The sequence below is a fragment of the Oncorhynchus mykiss genome, chromosome 11 (assembly GCF_013265735.2).
Source record: "Oncorhynchus mykiss isolate Arlee chromosome 11, USDA_OmykA_1.1, whole genome shotgun sequence".
Lineage (NCBI taxonomy): Eukaryota > Metazoa > Chordata > Actinopteri > Salmoniformes > Salmonidae > Oncorhynchus > Oncorhynchus mykiss.
Genome location: NC_048575.1, coordinates 23876320 through 23896599, shown reverse-complemented (window position 1 = coordinate 23896599; position 20280 = coordinate 23876320). Strand labels below are relative to the sequence as shown.

Below are 20280 nucleotides of genomic sequence, written 5' to 3'. Positions count from 1 at the left end.
CCTACAGATGTAGGATCTTAATTTGATCACTCTTTTGTTGCAAACTTGTGGTGTTTTCGAGGTTTAAACGTTTTCTATAGATTGTAATTTACACTTCAAAATGTCAGACTCGATTTGTCCTAACAAAAAATGTATCAACCCCTACAAAAAATATCCATTAATTATAATCCACATAATAATTCACCTTTCCTGTTGCTGCTGGATTATTATCCTGCTGTAGCAAACTGGCTCAAATTAAGATCCTACATCTGTATCACAATGAATGAAAAATGTGTGATCTGGTGTGTGTGGGTGTGTCCATGTATTATTGTATTTGTGCGTGTGTGTCTGCAGTATGTGTGTGTGTCTATGATGTATTCAGAGGAGCATTCAAAGCCTGTTTTCCTCTCAACAGGAGCGACTGATAATCAGAAATCAATTGGTTTAGCTTTTTTAGAGTGAGAGAGAGAGAAAGAAATACAGAAAGACAGGGACATTTGCCTGTTCTAACAAAGCGAACAAAAACATACAGGGAAAACAAATGCAACATCACATTAGCCACTTCAAGGCTTGCTTGCATTAGGAACACACATGGCGTTGACAGAAGCAGTTACATTGAGAAGGGAGAATGGGAAATGGCTATTCTATCAGGTACTCTTCTGTTCGTCTCTCTCCCTCTCCCTCTCTCTCCCTCTCTCTCTTTCTCTCTCTCTCTCCCTCCCTCTCTCTTTGTCTCGCTCCCTCTCCACCCCGCTCCACCTCTCGCTCTCTCCCTCCCTCTCCAACCCTCTACCCCCCCTCCCTCTCTCCCGCTCCACCTCTCTCTCCCTCTACATCCCTTCCTCTCTCTCTCATCGGAGATGTCTGGTGGTCTTGCTCTCTATTATCTCAGGGCCAGTGGTTGGTGTATTCCCTCTTAATGAAGGAGTGAATAGATGAAGGACTGTCAATGGTAGTCACACATTAGCATGACAGTTAATCCTATGTTAATGAAGGCTCTTCAAAAGAGGGATAATTCACTGTGCAGATCACAGAAAGGTTGCTCGCCTCGACACCTGTCTCATTCCACTAAACAAACAAGAGGGTGTATGTGTGTATGTTTGGTACTCATTACTGTCATTACCTTCAGTTTGTCATTTAAAAAAATCAGTTTTTTGGTCAAAGTTTAGATAGTTCTAATCAAGATGTATAGTTCCCCAAAATATTGTGATTTCAAGAAAACGTACAGTGCCTTGCGAAAGTATTCGGCCCCCTTGAACTTTGCGATCTTTTGCCACATTTCAGGCTTCAAACATAAAGATATAAAACTGTATTTTTTTGTGAAGAATCAACAACAAGTGGGACACAATCATGAAGTGGAACGACATTTATTGGATATTTCAAACTTTTTTAACAAATCAAAAACTGAAAAATTGGGCGTGCAAAATTATTCAGCCCCTTTACTTTCAGTGCAGCAAACTCTCTCCAGAAGTTCAGTGAGGATCTCTGAATGATCCAATGTTGACCTAAATGACTAATGATGATAAATACAATCCACCTGTGTGTAATCAAGTCTCCGTATAAATGCACCTGCACTGTGATAGTCTCAGAGGTCCGTTAAAAGCGCAGAGAGCATCATGAAGAACAAGGAATACACCAGGCAGGTCCGAGATACTGTTGTGAAGAAGTTTAAAGCCGGATTTGGATACAAAAAGATTTCCCAAGCTTTAAACATCCCAAGGAGCACTGTGCAAGCGATAATATTGAAATGGAAGGAGTATCAGACCACTGCAAATCTACCAAGACCTGGCCGTCCCTCTAAACTTTCAGCTCATACAAGGAGAAGACTGATCAGAGATGCAGCCAAGAGGCCCATGATCACTATGGATGAACTGCAGAGATCTACAGCTGAGGTGGGAGACTCTGTCCATAGGACAACAATCAGTCGTATATTGCACAAATCTGGCCTTTATGGAAGAGTGGCAAGAAGAAAGCCATTTCTTAAAGATATCCATAAAAAGTATTGTTTAAAGTTTGCCACAAGCCACCTGGGAGACACACCAAACATGTGGAAGAAGGTGCTCTGGTCAGATGAAACAAAAATTGAACTTTTTGGCAACAATGCAAAACGTTATGTTTGGCGTAAAAGCAACACAGCTGAACACACCATCCCCACTGTCAAACATGGTGGTGGCAGCATCATGGTTTGGGCCTGCTTTTCTTCAGCAGGGACAGGGAAGATGGTTAAAATTGATGGGAAGATGGATGGAGCCAAATACAGGACCATTCTGGAAGAAAACCTGATGGAGACATAAAGCAAAATCTACAATGGAATGATTCAAAAATAAACATATCCAGGTGTTAGAATGGCCAAGTCAAAGTCCAGACCTGAATCCAATCGAGAATCTGTGGAAAGAACCGAAAACTGCTGTTCACAAATGCTCTCCATCCAACCTCACTGAGCTCGAGCTGTTTTGCAAGGAGGAATGGGAAAAAATGTCAGTCTCTCATTGTGCAAAACTGATAGAGACATACCCCAAGCGACTTACAGCTGTAATCGCAGCAAAAGGTGGCGCTACAAAGTATTTAACTTAAGGGGGCTGAATAATTTTGCACGCCCAATTTTTCAGTTTTTGATTTGTTAAAAAAGTTTGAAATATCCAATAAATGTCGTTCCACTTCATGATTGTGTCCCACTTGTTGTTGATTCTTCACAAAAAAATACAGTTTTATATCTTTATGTTTGAAGCCTGAAATGTGGCAAAAGGTCGCAAAGTTCAAGGGGGCCGAATACTTTCGCAAGGCACTGTAGCAGTGATATCACTGCTGGAAAATGCACTGAAGTGAATGTACTATACATGTGTGAGTGTCTGGCTGGCTATGGAGGGCGAAGCATTCATTTGTCAAATGTCTCCTTTTGAAGGGTGCTTGATGAAGTTAAGTCAATTAATCACTAGTAAGTGAAACCATTGTCCTTTTTCCCCCACGTATTATTAGTCCCTTCAGCGTTTAACAAAGCTCTCCCTAGAGAGCCCGTCTCTCTTTCCCCGAGCCCTGTAACTGTACAACACCCCAGGGAGGGAGGCTGCTCTTTTCAATGGGAGAGGAACCGTCATTCAGTATCACTTCGTCCCTGTCCAGACATATGACCTGGTCGCACACACACAGACCAAACTCTGTGTGGGTTTCATGAAGCTTAAGCAGGATTAAAAACGAAATAATGTATGAGTTTGAGTGGACCAGTAGGCTAACGAGCTTGTCCACTACAGAGCTTTTACTTTTTCCCATTCAGGTGGCGTAGTCATGGCAGTCAGTCAGACCATGGGCTCTGGCCAAAATTGGTGCACTGTATATGAAATACTGTAGGGTGACATTTGGGACGAAGCCAGTGCCTTTTATTTTTTATTATTTTGGTTTCGAAGAAGAGAGATTTTGAATATACCGGCAGTACCGGAACTTGTTACAGTGCCTTCAGAAATTATTCATACCCCTTGACAAATTCCACATTTTGTTGTGTTACTACCTGAATTGTTCTCACCGATCTACACATAATTACCCATAATGACAAATCAGAAACATGTTTTTAGAGTTTTTTTCACATTTATTGAAAATTAAATACAGAAATATCTCATTTACATACAGTTGAAGTCGGAAGTTTACATACAATTAGGTTGGAGTCATTAACAACTTCTTATGGCGGCAGGGGCAGTATTGAGTAGCTTGGATGAATAAGGTGCCCAGAGTAAACGGCCTGCTCCTCAGTCCCAGTTGCTAATATATGCATATATTATTAGTACATTTGGATAGAAAACACTCTGATGTCTGTGAGTATAACATAACTCATATGGCAGGCAAAAACCTGAGAAAAAATCCAAACAGGAAGTGGGAAATCTGAGGTTTGTAATTTTTGAACATAGCCCTATCGAATACACAGTGGGATATGGTTCAAGTTGCACTTCCTAGGGCTTCCAATAGATGTCAACCGTCTTTAGAAACTTGAATGAGGCTTTCACTGTGATGTGGGGCCAGATGAGAGCTCTTTGAGTCAGTGGTCTGGCAGAGAACCAGGTCCTGGTCAAGCGCATTTCACATGAGAGCGACCTGCGTTCCATGGCTTTTCTACAGACAATGTAATTCTCCGGTTGGAACGTTATTGAAGATTTATGATAAAAACATCCTAAAGGTTGATTCTATACTTAGTTTGAAACGTTTCTACGACCTGTAATATAACTTTTTAACTTTTCGTCCAACGTTCGGCTGGACCTGCACAAGCGTTTGGATTTGTGTACTAAACGCCCTAACAAAAGTAGCTACTTGGACATAAATAATGGACATTATCGAACAAATCAAACATTTATTGTGGAACTAGTATTCCTGGGAGTGCATTCTGATGAAGATCATCAAAGGTAAGGGAATATTTATAATGTTATTTCTGATTTCTGTTGACTCCAACATGGCGGATAATTTTCTTTTTTTCTGAGCGCCGTTCTCAGATTATTGCATGGTTTGCTTTTTCCGTAAAACTTTTTTGGAATCTGACACAGCGGTTGCATTAAGGAGAGGTATATCTATAATTCCATGTGTAACACTTGTATTTTCATCAACATTTATGATGAGTATTTCTGTAAAATTGATGTGGCTATGCAAAATCACTGGATGTTTTTGGAACTAGTGAACGTAATGCGCCAATGTAAACTCAGATTTTAAAAATATAAATATGAACTTTATCAAAGAAACCATGCACATATTGTGTAACATGAAGTCCTATGAGTGTCATCTGATGAAGATCATCAAAGGTTAGTGATTCATTTTATCTCTATTTGTGCTTTTTGTGACTCCTATCTTTGGCTGGAAAAATGGCTGTTTTTCTGTGGCTTGGTGGTGACCTAACATAATCATTTGTGGTGCTTTCGCTGTAAAGCCTATTTGAAATCGGACACTGTGGTGGGATTAACAACAAGATTACCTTTAGAATGGTAGAATATACATGTACAGTATGTTTGAAGAATTTTAATTATGAGATTTCTGTTGTTTTGAATTTGGCGCCCTGCACTTTCACTGAGCTGTTGTCATATCGATCCCATTAACGGGATTTCAGCCCTAAGAAGTTAACTTAACGGGATCGATATGACAACTCATTTTTCAACCACTCCACAAATGTCTTGTTAACAAATTATAGTTTTGGCAAGTCGGTTAGGACATCTACTTTGTGCATGACACTCAGCAAGGAAGAAGCCACTGCTCCAAAACCATAAAAAAGCCAGACCACAGTTTGCAACTGCACATGGGGACTTTGGAGAAATGTCCTCTTGTCTGATGAAGCAAAAATAGGACTGTTTGTCCATAAAGAAATTCCACAAATTAACTTTTAAAAAGGAAACCTGTTAATTGAAATGCATTCCAGGTGACTACCTCATGAAGCTGGTTGAGAGAATGCCAAGAGTGTGCAAAGCTGTCATCAAGGCAAAGGGTGGCTATTTGTAGAATTTCAAATATCAAATATATTTTGATTTGTTTAACACTTTTTTGGTTACTACATGATTCCATATGTGTTATTTCATCGTTTTGATGTCTTCTATTATTCTACAATGTAGAACATAGTACAAATAAAGAAAAACCCTTGAATGAGTAGGTGTTGAAGATTATACCTTAGTTGATCTATGATGGTTCAGTGTCGTGTTACTATGCAATAATGACACTATTGATCTTACACTGGCAACGGGTAACAGATTTGTTTTTCTTCCTTTGTAATATTCAAGCTTTGGTTTCAGTGGATGAACAATATTAATTATTATTTAATGAACAATAAATATTCTTGTGGACCATCAATCTTGGAATGGGTAGGATGGGGGGGGGGGGGGGGGGGGGGGGGGGGGGGTGCTAGATTACATAGACCTGCCATGTTGATTACTAATGTACATACACAGTGACTATTCCTCTCTTTTTGTTACTGGCTGAGAGTACACCCCCTTTACTCTCTCTCTCTCTCTCTCTCTCTCTCTCTCTCTCTCTCTCTCTCTCTCTCTCTCTCTCTCTCTCTCTCTCTAATCTAATGTAATGTAATGCACAAGTGCAAAACCTTAACATAAGTTACCAATCTACAATGGGCAATGGTTTCAGTCATAGGCATATGAGGGACAAGGAAGCCCTCTGTGAAGTTCTTCACATTCAAGCCAATGTGTTCCCTTGTTGTTAATCAGAATTTGGTGGGTGCTCATGCTAAGCCTTCATCTTTTATGACACATGAAACAAATTACATGTAGATTACATATTTGAATGTTTTAATGGTATTTTATTAGGATCCCCATTAGCTGTTGCAAAAGCAGCAGCTACTCTTCCTGGGGTTCACACAGAACACGAAACATTACATAATACAGAACATTAATAGAAAACAGCTCAAGTACAGAACTACATACATGATATATTTTATACAAAAAGCACATGTAGCTTACATATCAATACATACACACAAACTATCTAGGTCAAATAGAGGAGAGGCGTTATGTCATGAGGTGTTGCTTTATCTGTTTTTTGAAACCAGGTTTGCTGTTCACTTGAGCAATATGAGGAAGAATGGAGTTCCATGCAATAATGGCTCTATATAATACTGTACGTTTTCGTGAATTTGTTCTGGATTTGGGGACTGTGAAAAGAGGGGGGGGGGGGGGTCAGAGCTGTGTGTAAGTTGACTATGCAAACAATTTGGGATTTTTAACACATTATTGTATCTTTTAAAAAGAAGATGTGACACGGCCAGTCTCTCTTCAACTCTTAAAACCAAGTGAGACTGGCATGCATAGTATTTATATCAGCCCTCTGATTACAGTGAGGGACAAGATGTGCTGCTCTGTACTGGGCCAGCTGCAGCTTAACTTGGTCTTTCCTTGCAGCACTCGACCACACTACTGGACAGTAATCAAAATAAGACAAAACTAGAGCCTGCAGGACTTGCTTTTTGGAGTGTGGTGTAATTTAGTCTCCTCAACTTGTTCAATAGCCACACCATTCATTACCAGATTCAGCTTAGGTCTAGAACTTAGGGAATGATTTGTACCAAATACAATGCTCTTAGTTTTAGAGATGTTCAGGACTAGTTTATTACTGGCCACCCATTCCAAAACAGACTGCAACTCTTTGTTAAAGGTTTTAGTGACTTCATTAGCTGTGGTTGCTGATGTGTTCTCACTCATGCTTTGTTTAATGCCAGTGGCAGGTCATTGGTAAAAATCAAAAAGAGTAGAGGGCCTAGAGAGCTGCCCTGCAGTAAACCACACTTTACTTGTTTGACATTAGAGAAGCGTCCAGAAGCTTCCAGATTGTTAATTAGGTTCCTAAGTGACTCCTTACATAGTTTGAGTGATGAACAAAATTGTATACTTTTTTGTTGTTGTAATCCAGTGCTTTTCATTATTCATTCTACACACATTCACCAATAAACCACAATGAGGTACAACAAAAATAAAGAACTAGCTTTTAAATCTATTTTTCTATTGTGGCAAACATAAAGAGCTTGAGTGTCCATGCAGTAATGTGTTTAAAATGAATGGAGGGTAGAAAGTGCCACCATGTAAACAGTATCCTGTGTGTGTATGTGTCCATTTATCCCCCCTGTGTCTCTAAAAAATGGCTGCCGATGTTTGTGTGCAGCTCTCGATTGATTACGCACCACTCTGTTTGCAGTTAGGAATGTAATTTCCATTGATTCCCTACTGAGGACACACAGGACACTGAGGACACACACACACACACACACACACACACACACACACACACACACACACACACACACACACACACACACACACACACACACACACACACACACACACACACACACACACACACACACACACACACACCAAACTGTAGCATGCATTGCACTTTACAAAGACTTTCCTTTCCCTCATCTCTCAGCTTTATACCACCAAAAGGCTCAAGCTAGTCATGCTAGTCCTTCATGTGGCTCTGTTACAGTGGCCCATCTTCCCATGCCGAGGATGAGCCATCCTTTAAAGTGCCCAGCGATGTCACACAAAGATGGAGTAGGGTGAGGGGATTGGTTTGTGCGAAACTTGAAAGAGAGGAGATAGAGAGAGGGGGAGAGAGAGTGAGAGAGAGAGAGTAAGACACTCTTTGAGGTTGGCCCCTGGCATTATCCCTCTCTCTGCATCAGGTAATTTAAAGAGTCGATCTGAGTCACCCCTGAAAGAGACAGATATAGATGGATGGAGAGTGAAAAAATAAGAGAGAGATAGAGAGAGAGAGCGAGAGAGCATCAACATGGTGCAAACTCTGAAATTGGTGTTGCCTTCATTTTTCGGCTTCTGATCAAAATGTGTGTAAATCATTTTTGTCTACAGGGGTTAAATTTAATTTTGTCCTTAGATGGATGTGGTGTAGAATCAGAATGAGCTCAAGAGGTAGGATTGAAATACCCCACACCAAAATATTTATAACTATTTGCAAAAGGAGGATATTGTTTCCTAGGATTATTTTATTTTTTTGTCAACTTTGCAGTTACTCATAATTTATTAACTGTTAATAACATATTTAACTCGACGGTAACTTTACAAGTAAAGTTGTGGGGCTTGCTTTAGCTCTTTAAAAGTATTTTTGTGGTAATGGAGGAAGTTTAAGAAGTGTTTCTTTGCTATGTAAAGCAAAGCAGATGGAGGGTGCTTAGGGTCTTTGTCCTGTTGGAACGGGGAACCAACGCCCCAGTTTGAGGTCCTGAGCTCTGGAGCAGGTTTTCATCAAGGATCTTTCTGTACTTTGCTACGTTCATCTTTGCCTCGATCTTGACTTGTCTCCCAATCTCTGTCTCTGAAAAACATCCCCACAGCATGATGCTGCCACCACCATGATTCACCGTAGGGATGGTGCCAGGTTTCCTCCAGACGTGACCCTTGTCATTCAGGCCAGAGAATCCTTTAGGTGCCTTTTGGAAAACTCCAAGCGGGCTGTCATGTGCCTTTTACTGAGGAGTGGCTTCCGTCTGGCCACTCTACCATAAAGGCCTGATTGGTGGAGTGCTGCAGAGATGGTTGTCCTTCTGGAAGGTGCTCCCATCTCGACAGGGGACATTTTAATAAAAAATAAAAAAATTCACCTTTATTTAACCAGGTAGGACAGTTGAGAACAAGATCTCATTTACAACTGCGACCTGGCCAAGATAAAGCAAAGCAGTGTGACATAAACATAAACAACAAACATAAACAACAAGAGTTATACATAAACAAACATACAGTCAATAACACAATAGAAAAGAAAAATAGAAAAATATATGTACAGTGTGTGCAAAGAGTAGAAGAGTAGGGAGGTAGGCAATAAATAGGCCACAGAGGCAAAATAATTACAATTTAGCATTAATACTGGAGTGATAGATGTGCAGATGATGATGTGCAAGTAGACATACTGGGGTGCAAAGAAGAAAGAGGGTAAGTAATAATATGGGGATGAGGTAGTTGGGTGTGCTATTTAGAGATTGGCTGTGTACAGGTGCAGTGATTGGTAAGCTGCTCTGACAGCTGATGCTTAAAGTTAAAGCTGATGCTTAAAGAAATCTAGCTCTCTGACCAAGGCCCTTCTCTCCCGATTTCTCAGTTTAGCCGGGACGAGCCAACTCTAGGAAGAGTCTTGGTGGTTGCTAACTTCTTCCATTTAAGAATGAAGGAGGCCACTGTGTTATTAGGGACCTTCAATGCTGCAGAAATGTTTTGGTACCCTTCCCCAGATCTTTGCCTTAATACAATCCTGTCTCAGAGCTCCACGGACAATTCCTTGACTTCATGGCTTGTTTTTTTTATCTGACATGCACTGTCAACTGTAGAACCTTATATAGACAGGTGTGTGCCTTTCCAAATCATGTCCAATCAATTGAATTTACCACAGGTGGTATCCAATCAGGGTGTAGAAACAGGATGCACCTGAACTCAATTTCGAGTCTCATAGCAAAGGGTCTGAATACTTATGTAAATAAGGTATTTATGTTTTTATTTGTAATATATTTTTAGATTTCTAAAAACCTGTTTTTGCTTTGTCCTTATGGGGTATTGTGTGTTGATTGATGAGGAAAAAAATCGTTTTAATCCATTTTAGAATAAGGCTGTAACGCAACAACATTTGGAAAAAGTCAATGGGTCTTAATACTTTCCGAATGTACTGTATATGTTTTTTAAATGTCAAATGCCTAAGTATATCTTTTGGGAGCACTTACGATTGGAGAACCATCTATTGAGTGAACATATAGTTCATCTGAAACATTCTTATGAGAGTTTAAAAACAACATATTTTGTATTTTGTTTTGCCCGTATTAAATCAGCAAGGGATTCCTGCATAGCTTCATATTACAATCTGACTGTAGCTTTGACACAGCCCAATCAACAGTCGGGGCAATAGCATACATAATAGTATCATCCGCAAATCTATTCAGTCAAAAGAAATTGACAGATTGACCAATGGAGTTTGTATAAATAGTGAAGAGAACATAACCCCGTAGTACACATTTATGTCCTGTACTTCAAGAAATTCAGACTTAAACCCCATCAATCAGGGTGGCTTGAGTTCTGTCACTAAGATAATCATCAAACCATGAACAGGCATCAGAGCTCAGGCCTGTCGACGACAACTTATTCAGTAAAATAGACCATCAACTGTATCAAAGGCTTTTGACAGGTCCACAGACAAAGCATCGACAAGATCAAGTGGTTGCTGTCATAGTGTTATGCCCAGGTCTAAACCCTGATTGGTTTACATTCAACATACGTTCAACATTTCTCAGATAATGAAGAGCAAAGTTGTACATTAACCAAGGATTCAACAATCTTAAGAAGGAAGGAAATGGGGCGATAATTATTAAGAGCTGATTTCCATACTTTTTGTACAATGTTAAAATCAAAAGTATGGGTTATTGAGCCAAAAATGATGAGCACTGCACACTTAAGCAGAACAGGGTCCATTTAGTCGGCCCCTGTGGATTTCTTGTTGTCTATTGCTAGCAAAGCATCCAGGACTTATTTTTCTGTAAATAGCCAACAAAAAAAAAGAAGCTTTGACTATCCTTCCTCTGATCATTTAGCAAGTTTCCCCTACAGTATTGGCATCCATCCCAATATCATTGCGAATAGGCTCAGAAGTTCTTTCAAAGAGATAGCCCGCTGAAATAGAATTGTGATTAAATGCATCGATGAAAGCATTTTTCTTCGTAATGAGGTCGGTGTCTAAATGATTTTGTTGTGGCAGAAAGGAGGAAGTAGAACCCTTCAGGGATTTGACAGTTTTCCAGAATTTAGCCGGGTTCCGATTACAATCCAGAAGTGCAGTTACATAATAATCAGATTTAGGCTTTCTGATTTGTCTTACACAATAATTCTTCAGTTACATAAAACCTTTTAAGTCCGGGACTAATCCTGTGTTCCTGTCCTTGACCCAAGCATCATCTCTTTTATGGATTACTTCTGATAATTATTTTGTGTACTAGGCATTCGATCTACCTGATTGATTATCCACAATAATATCTAAATCCAGTTCAGGGATAGCTGAAATTACAGTCAAGGTCACTAAAATAAAAATCATAGAAAAAAAGCCTGTTCACTGAATTAAAAAAAAAAGTTTCTCTTTGTGATGACACGAGGCTTCGATTTTTACATGTTAACATCTTTAACACAGACAACTGGGCAATGGTCACTAATGTCTTGGGTGAAGACACCAGTGGAAACATATTACTCTGGTGTATTCGTTCAAACAAGACCAATCAGAGTTGACTTTGAAGGATCTTTACCGTTGGGCTATGTAGCCTTAGTCACAAGCTGGGTTAGGTTTCGATCGTTACAGATGTCTTTTAGATTGTCTGAAGCCTGCATTTCCCAATCATGTTTCATGTCACCCAGGATAATCACTTCTGATCTAGTGAAAGAAGACAGTAACCTAGTTAACTCCTCGAGTGGCCCAAAGGTTAGGTGAGGCAGGATGGTAGACCCCTATAACAGTTATGGATACATTTCCCCTCAGACAAAGGCTTAAAGACAGTAACTCAGATTTTTTTGGCCAAGATTTTAGTAAAGAGAAGTATCAAAGTAAATGTAATTGCAAAAATATACTTAAGTATAAAAAGTAAAAGTAAATGGATAAATCATTTCAAAATTCCTTATATTAAGCAAACCAGATGGCACAATTGTATTTAATTTGTTTTATCTTCGGATAGCCAGGAGCACACTCCAACACTCAGACATAATTGACAAACAAAGCATTTGTGTTTAGTGAGTCCGCCAGATCCGATGCAGTAGGGATGACCAGGGATTTTCTCTTTAAGTGTGTGAATTAGAAAATGTTCCTGTCCTGCTAAGCGTTAAAAATATATTGAGTACTTTTGGGTGTCAGGGAAAATGTATGGAATAGAAAGTACTTTTTTTTTTCATCGGGGATATAGTGGAGTAAAGTTGTCAAACATACAAGCAGATACCCCCAAAAAACAACTTAAGTAGTACTTTAAAGTATTTTTACTTAAGTACTTTACAACAATGCCGCTAACTTTTTGTCTATCTTGTTGGGAAAGTGGTCAACGTTTCAGTTTATAAAAAGTTACAGAAAATATTGTTTGATGCGGTTACTAAACAGCTTGGATCGGTATCAGATAATTCTGTTCCTATATCAGATTTGAAAAGCAGAGAAGTAGAGAAAGATTTAATGAGCTCTAACTTTTTGTCTAAGCTAATTTGTGTCAAAAAGTTGCATTGTTGCAGTAACAGTAAATGGAATGTCAGAAGTGAGGATGTCACAATGGGACCTTTAGAATGCTGAGGAAATCCCATGAAAGTGGATGAAGATGTACAAAAAAATGACTTAAAGCTTAATCATTTAAAAAGTATAACAGATATCAAAAAGTTACATACAAGCACAGTGTTCCTGACTGCTCTGCACATTTTAAAGTTTGACTGACATTTCTAGCTTAAGCGGTTTAAGGGGAGTAGTGTTCCAAAGAAGAAGAAGAAGTATGTTGAAGATTTAAAGTGGGGACGCTCGCAAGCCCCATTAACAACACATCCATGTAGCCCAGAGAGAGGGCACGTGCACATTAACAACACATCCATGTAGCCCAGAGAGAGGGCACGTGCACATTAACAACACATCCATGTAGCCCAGAGAGAGGGCACGTGCACATTAACAACACATCCATGTAGCCCAGAGAGAGGGCACGTGCACATTAACAACACATCCATGTAGCCCAGAGAGAGGGCACGTGCACATTAACAACACATCCATGTAGCCCAGAGAGAGGGCACGTGCACATTAACAACACATCCATGTAGCCCAGAGAGAGGGCACGTGCACATTAACAACACATCCATGTAGCCCAGAGAGAGGGCTCGTGCACATTAACAACACATCCATGTAGCCCAGAGAGAGGGCTCGTGCACATTAACAACACATCCATGTAGCCCAGAGAGAGGGCACGTGCACATTAACAACACATCCATGTAGCCCAGAGAGAGGGCACGTGCACATTAACAACACATCCATGTAGCCCAGAGAGAGGGCTCGTGCACATTAACAACACATCCATGTAGCCCAGAGAGAGGGCTCGTGCACATTAACAACACATCCATGTAGCCCAGAGAGAGGGCTCGTGCACATTAACAACACATCCATGTAGCCCAGAGAGAGGGCACGTGCACATTAACAACACATCCATGTAGCCCAGAGAGAGGGCACGTGCACATTAACAACACATCCATGTAGCCCAGAGAGAGGGCACGTGCACATTAACAACACATGCACATGCACATTTAGAGCCCTAAGGGTGCTGGAGCACCTGCCCTTTTGCCCTCCAATGAAAAAAGGGTATTTTTATTATTTATTTTGAGTACTGGCCCCACCATAGGTCAGTGTACCACATGGGGATGTGTGTAACTCACTCCTCAGCCTGAAGTGTCCCCACTTGCATCTCTGAAAAGCTAGCTCGGTATGAGCTGAATCAGGAATGTGTGTTTACACATTGTGTGTGTTTACACATTTAGGATATGTGATGGGCCTGAAGTGAAATCATCCAGATGCGCGCTCTCTCTTTCTGCCTCTCTCTCTCTTTCTTGTTCCTCTCTCTATCTTTCTGCCTCTCTCTCTCTCTCTCTCTCTCTCTCTCTCTCTCTCCCTCTCTCTCTCTTTCTGCCTCTCTCTCTCTCTTTCTTTCTGCCTCTCTCTCTCTCTCTTTCTTTCTGCCTCTCTCTCTCTCTCTCTCTCTCTCTCTCTTTCTGCCTCTCTTTCTGGACTATGTCCAAATACTGCATTTTCCCTGCCTAGTGCACAGTAATGTGACGTGCTTTGATTCCTGTTATTATGATAAGACCTTCCAATTTCCTGTAGGGGCCGAATCATAACAAACAACGGCTACACTAACTACCCCGTTCTCGGAAATAAGGGAAGGCCTAATGGCACTTTATTGGTTATTTTTATTCCCCCTCCCTCACAATCATTGCAATTAGATAATAACAACAATATCTGATACTATTAAACAAACATCCACCAGCGTCTCTGTATCGTAGGATCCAAGGGTTGCGTCCCAAACGGCACCCTATTTCCTATGTAGTGCACTTCCTTTGACCAAGGCCCTATCCATATGGCTCTGGTCAAAAGTAGTGTACTGTAAAGGGAATAGGGTGCCATTTGGGAGGCGCGGCATTGTGGATTATGTTTTCCTTCTGGAAATTTCAGAGCGTGTTATCATTCTCATTGTTTGGGCAGACATGCTTGATGAGCACCGTCATTACCTATGTTGATGAGGGCAATGAGATGTGATTTCCCCATGTCATATTGAGACAGACAGATTTGGGGACTGCATACATAATGACACCATATCTCCTACATAGTGCACTACTTGACCAGAGTATATTACAATACAGGGAATAGGGTGCCATTCCCTATAGTTTGAGCTCCAGTACTGAGTTTGGGTCCCAGGACTGAGTTTGGGCCCCAGGACTGAGTTTGGGTCCCAGGGCTGAGTTTGGGCCCCAGTACTGAGTTTGGGCCCCAGGACTGAGTTTGGGCCCCAGGACTGAGTTTGGACCCCAGGACTGAGTTTGAGCCCCAGGACTGAGTTTGGGCCCCAGGACTGAGTTTGGGCCCCAGTACTGAGTTTGGGCCCCAGTACTGAGTTTGAACCCCAGGACTGAGTTTGGGCCCCAGGACTGAGTTTGAGCCCCAGGACTGAGTTTGAGCCCCAGGACTGAGTTTGGGCCCCAGTACTGAGTTTGGGCCCCAGTACTGAGTTTGAGCCCCAGGACTGAGTTTGAGCCCCAGGACTGAGTTTGGGCCCCAGGACTGAGTTTGGGCCCCAGGACTGAGTTTGAGCCCCAGGACTGAGTTTGAGCCCCAGGACTGAGGAACCCTGATCTAATCTATCGCTGAACATTTAAGGGAATAAAGAAAAAGATAGACAGACAGGCAAAGTTAGAGGGGTAGGAAGGGCGAGAGGAATATAGAGCGAGGGAGGGAGAGGAAAGAAGGGAGAGGGGAATAGAGAGAGGGAGAGAAAGAGAGAGAGGGGGGTATAGAGAATTAGAAGGAGAACGAGAGGGGATGAGAAAAAAGAAAGGGAGAGAAAGAGAAAAATATGCTGTTAGGAGTGCAGTTCATTCAGCCCCTCCTATTCACACACTGAAGCACTTCCAATCATTACACAGCTATCCTCTTTCTCAGTGTCTCTCTCTCTCTCTCTCTCTCTCTCTCTCTCTCTTGCTCTCTCTCTCTTGCGCTCTCTCTCTCTCTCTTTTGCTCTCTCTCACACTCACTCAATATTTATCTGCACACACTAACACACTTGCATATACTCACTTTCTCTTATTCCCGGTCATTGCTTCTCTCGACATCAACGTGAGCCTGTCCTCTCTATCGCTCTCTCTCTCTCTCGCTCTCTCTCCCCTCTCCTCCTCTCCCTCTCCTCCTCTCCCTCTCTCGGCCCCCGACACCCTCTCTGGGCTTACGGCAGGGCAGATATGAATGATAGTCATAGCGGTGGCGTTAGCGGTGGAAGCGGCTGCTCTCTAATACTCTGCGCGACGACAGCAGCAGCCCGGTAATCCTCCCCCTCCGCTCTCTCCTCCCCCTCTCCCCTCCATGGGGCGGAGTGTGTTTGTGGACCCCCCCGCCTTCACCCTTCCGCCTCCTGAGCTGCACGCGCTCAGTGAGCACCTGAGAGGAGAGGAGCTGCTGGTGACTAAACCAGAGCACACACAGATCACAGCCAGGGGGCCCCTGACGCAGCTCCACCACTAGCCCCAGCTCCCCTGATGCAGCTTCACCACTAGCCCCAGCTCCCCTGACGCAGCTGCACTGCTAGCCCTAGCTATCCTCAACAGGACCTGATACAGAACAGGACAGGAGGATGAGGAGGGAAGAGAAGGATGAGGAACAGACTCCAGCTGTCACGCTGCTGACAGAGATGGGATAGGGATCTGTATAGACAGAGGATTAAGGAACGGGGATAGCGAGATAGAGGACCACTCTGAAGCAGCACAACGCTCTGAATAAACTTCCACTTTTCCATCCTCTGATTGCGCTGCTGAAGTGGGCTGGCTCTGCGGACTTTAGACTTTAGACTTTAGACTTTCATGTCCTTTCGCCTGGTTAATATCTTAGACATGGAATCACCAACCAAGGAGATAGAGGATTTTGAGAGTAACTCTCTGAAGTTTCTGCAGCCAGACCAGATTGAGAAGATATGGCTGAGGCTGAGAGGACTGTGAGTAACCTTTTCTGTTTTTATTATTCTCACTGTTTGCCATTGTGTTTTTGAGTTTGCTTGACTTTGAGTGTACTGCAGCCTAGATGACCAATCCTGTCAATTTGGTATTTTTTTGGGGGGGGGGCTCCTTTTCAAACACATTGAAAGTTAATTAAGAGTTAATGGTTGTAATGCCTTTAAAACCTCTGTGAAAGTTCCGTGGAGAACATGTTTACAGAGGAATGTGTAATCAATACCACTCATGCAACATCAGCCTGTTTTTTCATTTGATGGTTTCAACAAAATTCATTATGTTTTGATGCTCGATGTGCATATTTTTTTTTGCATTTGAGTTTATTATGAATTTAAAAGCTCTTGATGACCAGAAAATGTATAGGAATGACAGATGTTTTTTACATTACTCTACACCGGCTTTGCTCTTCTGTTTTTCTATACATATTATCAGAGGGTATATTTTATAAGGATTTGCCTTATCGAATGAGCCAGAAGGAAAGTACATGCGTAATCAGGTTAATGTAGCAGAAAGGAGCAAACATCCAGGGACCCAGTGGCTACAGAATACAACCAGGCAGTCAACACTGACACACAGGCAGCCAGGCAGTCAACACTGACACACAGGCAGCCAGGCAGTCAACACAATTACACACAGCTAACGGTTAGCCACTCATGATTACTAATTGGCTGTCTGCGTTTTTCTGACCGTTTTCCCCTCTACATCGAAGCTTCACATAGATAGAGATAAAGAGGGGGAAAGATGTTACATTTTAGGATGAAGAAAAGGGATGAGGAAAGTGTTTCCAATGACGTGGAAATAACCCCCGAAGACACACATTTGATCCCCGCACATTGTGTGTTAATGAAAGCACACGTGTTTGTGCATAGTGTACGGATAGGTTTGTGCTTGTGTGTGTACATTTCCAACGTTCAGTATATGAACTCAAGTCAGTAGAAACAAACACATTGTTGTCTGCCCCTGTGTGTCATCAAAGAGTATGGATGGTCTCAGCTGTGATCCTGTCGCTCAGGCTGCCGTCCCTGATGTCCATCAGTGTTGCCTAATCTTCTGTCATTATGAGTGACAACATCACCCCAATAGACCCTCAATATAGAATTACGAGATCAGGGGCTGTACGTTTTAAGCGTCTCAGTGTAGGAGTGCTGATTTAGGATCAGTTTAGCCTTTTAGAACAAGATTACAAGACCTGATCCTAGATCAGCACTGCTCCTCTGAGATGCTTGATGCCTACGGCCCCAGCCCTGACCCTAGACCATAGATATACTATACTAGAAACCTCTCCATCATAAACAGACAATTTGCCCAGGCAACAACCATTTGTCCTGGTCCTAATCTCAGGGACCATCCGTCTCGTCTTGTCTGGTCATCATTCCTCACAGATGACATTGATTGACTGTTACGACGTCAACATGAGCCTGTCCTCTCTCTCTCTCTCTCACTCTCTCTCTCTATATATATATTTATATATATCTCTCTATTTATATCTCTCTTTCTATCTCTCTCGATCTATCTCTCTCAATATCTCTCTATCTCACACACACAAAAGGCAGGCGATCAGGAAGAGAAGGGGAATGTGGTTTAATGTCTATATGCCCTATAAACCCTCTCTCTCATTGCTTTTACTGTGGCTTTACGGTGCCCTGGATAGCGTTTTGGGAGATGAGTCTAACTGGTGACTGACCACAGACTTACAGACATTGAAGTTGAGGCCTAATTCATCTGTAATTTGCTTTAGGAGAGTTGTATGAATTTCACCACAATCCAGGTGGGTTCATATATGAACGGTTGAGACGTAAAATGTGTTGTGGTTATGTGTGTATGGAGGAAAAGGTAATTGTATGGTGATTGAACCCTTCCTAGCATATTAATAGTAATGCCAACAAACCTTAATATGTTGACACCACAAGGTCACAGCCTGCAGTCAGCTGCACACCGAAGAGCCAGGGGTCTATGGGGCTAAGAACAGACAAACTGATCAGCTGAACATGACCCAGGCCAGATCATGTAACCCGGGTGTCTGGACCAGAGAATACATTGTGTTTCTGTGGTCTGTGTTTAGTTTTTTGGTCATTGTATCCATGATCTTATCTGTCCCATACACTTCCTGACTGTGACTGAGAGAGAACAGAGATATAAAAGAGAGAGGGAGAGATAAACAGAATGAGAGAGAGGACTGTTGATAATACTCCCCTGAGAATTGTTCACCGTGTGTTTAGGTATAGACCATGTCAAAGAACAGAAACATGCATTTGATATTTTTTCTGTTTTCTCATTTCCTTTCCATCATTTTTTCAGTTTTCTTTCCTTATATGGGCTTATCAAACATCTGAATTTGCTACTAGAGAATCTGTCACCCGACTGTCACCCTTTCAAGTGTCGGAGTGCTTGTGCAAAAACGATCCATTCAACAATAATTCTTTATCAATCAAATCACTTTCTGAACTGCACATTTGCCTGTCTCTACGAATGTGGATGATAATCAGCCCCAAAGCGAAGCCAACAACACTGTTGACTGTCTGGCATGCAGGATGGTGTTGCCTTTAGATTAAAGGGATCATCCGCTATAAATGTACCAAATGCACTTAGACCAACATCATCTCGATACGGACTGAGTCTATAGAGGTTAAAATAGGATGAAAACCCAGAGGACATAGGGCGCATCCCAAACGGTACCCTATTTCCTAATATGGTGCACTACTGTTGACCAGATCTCTTTGGGCCCTGGTCAAAATTAGTGTACTATAAAGCGAATAACATGCGATTTCACACATCCATAATCTTTTTCAAGTTCATTCCAAGCATGTAGATTAATGATGTAATGTATGACATCAGTCCTCCACCTACGGTATAGAATTACAATTATATGGATCCATATATTGGATGGATTGATTCTTCTGGAAATTGCAATAGAACATGGAGAATGATGCCATAAACATTAATGGTGTACTTGTTTTTCTTACACAGAAGGAAATACAAGAAGACGTCACAAAGGTAAGCCTCAGACCAGGACTGGATCAGTTACTGGTTACCTACAAGTTGGACCCAGCTTCAAATAAACACTCCCATAAGCATGCATACTACACTTGTCAACTATGAAAAATAATAAAAAGCCCCCAAAAATCCCATTCACGTCTATTATTCCATTTCTACATAATTTTTGTATTACATGTGGTATTGTAGTATATCCTCCGACTCTTTATGTGAAACCCATTATTATTGTACAGGTCTGAGAAAACTGTGTGTGGTCTGGGAAAGCTGTGTGTGTGTGTGTGTGTGTGTGTGTGTGTGTGTATGTGTGTGTGTGTGTGTGTGGAATTAATGATGTCATCGGGAAGCTTATATCTGGCTGCTATTCAACTTTCATCCCTCTTGAACTATTGTCTCTCGCTCTATTCTCTCTCTTGTCTATCTTGTCTCTCTCTCTCTCTTGTTCCTCTTTCTCTCTTGTCACCCTCTCTTGTCTCTCTCTGTCTTTTCTCTCTCTCTCTCCTGTCTCTCTCTTGTCTCTCTCTCTCTCTCTCCTGTCTCTCTCTCTCTTGTCTCTCTCTCTCTCTCTTGTCTATCTTGTCTC

The 20280-nt window shown here is 41.7% G+C and overlaps 2 protein-coding genes across 4 annotated transcripts in view; both read left to right on the top strand.

The window, feature by feature from the left end:
- Positions 1 to 16224, top strand: part of LOC110536587 (calcium/calmodulin-dependent 3',5'-cyclic nucleotide phosphodiesterase 1C-like) — a 50468-nt gene extending 34244 nt beyond the window's left edge. The window contains exon 4 of the mRNA XM_021622348.2: positions 16077 to 16224. Within this exon, the coding sequence (XP_021478023.1) occupies positions 16077 to 16224 (148 nt within the window). The remainder of the gene's footprint in view (positions 1 to 16076) is intronic.
- Positions 15695 to 20280, top strand: part of LOC110535511 (calcium/calmodulin-dependent 3',5'-cyclic nucleotide phosphodiesterase 1C) — a 114557-nt gene continuing 109971 nt past the window's right edge. For 2 of the 3 annotated variants that reach the window (XM_036935215.1, XM_036935214.1), the window contains exons 1-2: positions 15695 to 16690; positions 19674 to 19700. In XM_036935215.1, coding sequence (XP_036791110.1) covers positions 16560 to 16690; positions 19674 to 19700 — 158 coding nt within the window. In that variant the 5' untranslated portion in view covers positions 15695 to 16559. The remainder of the gene's footprint in view (positions 16691 to 19673; positions 19701 to 20280) is intronic. The other variant, XM_021620554.2, reaches the window with a different exon arrangement.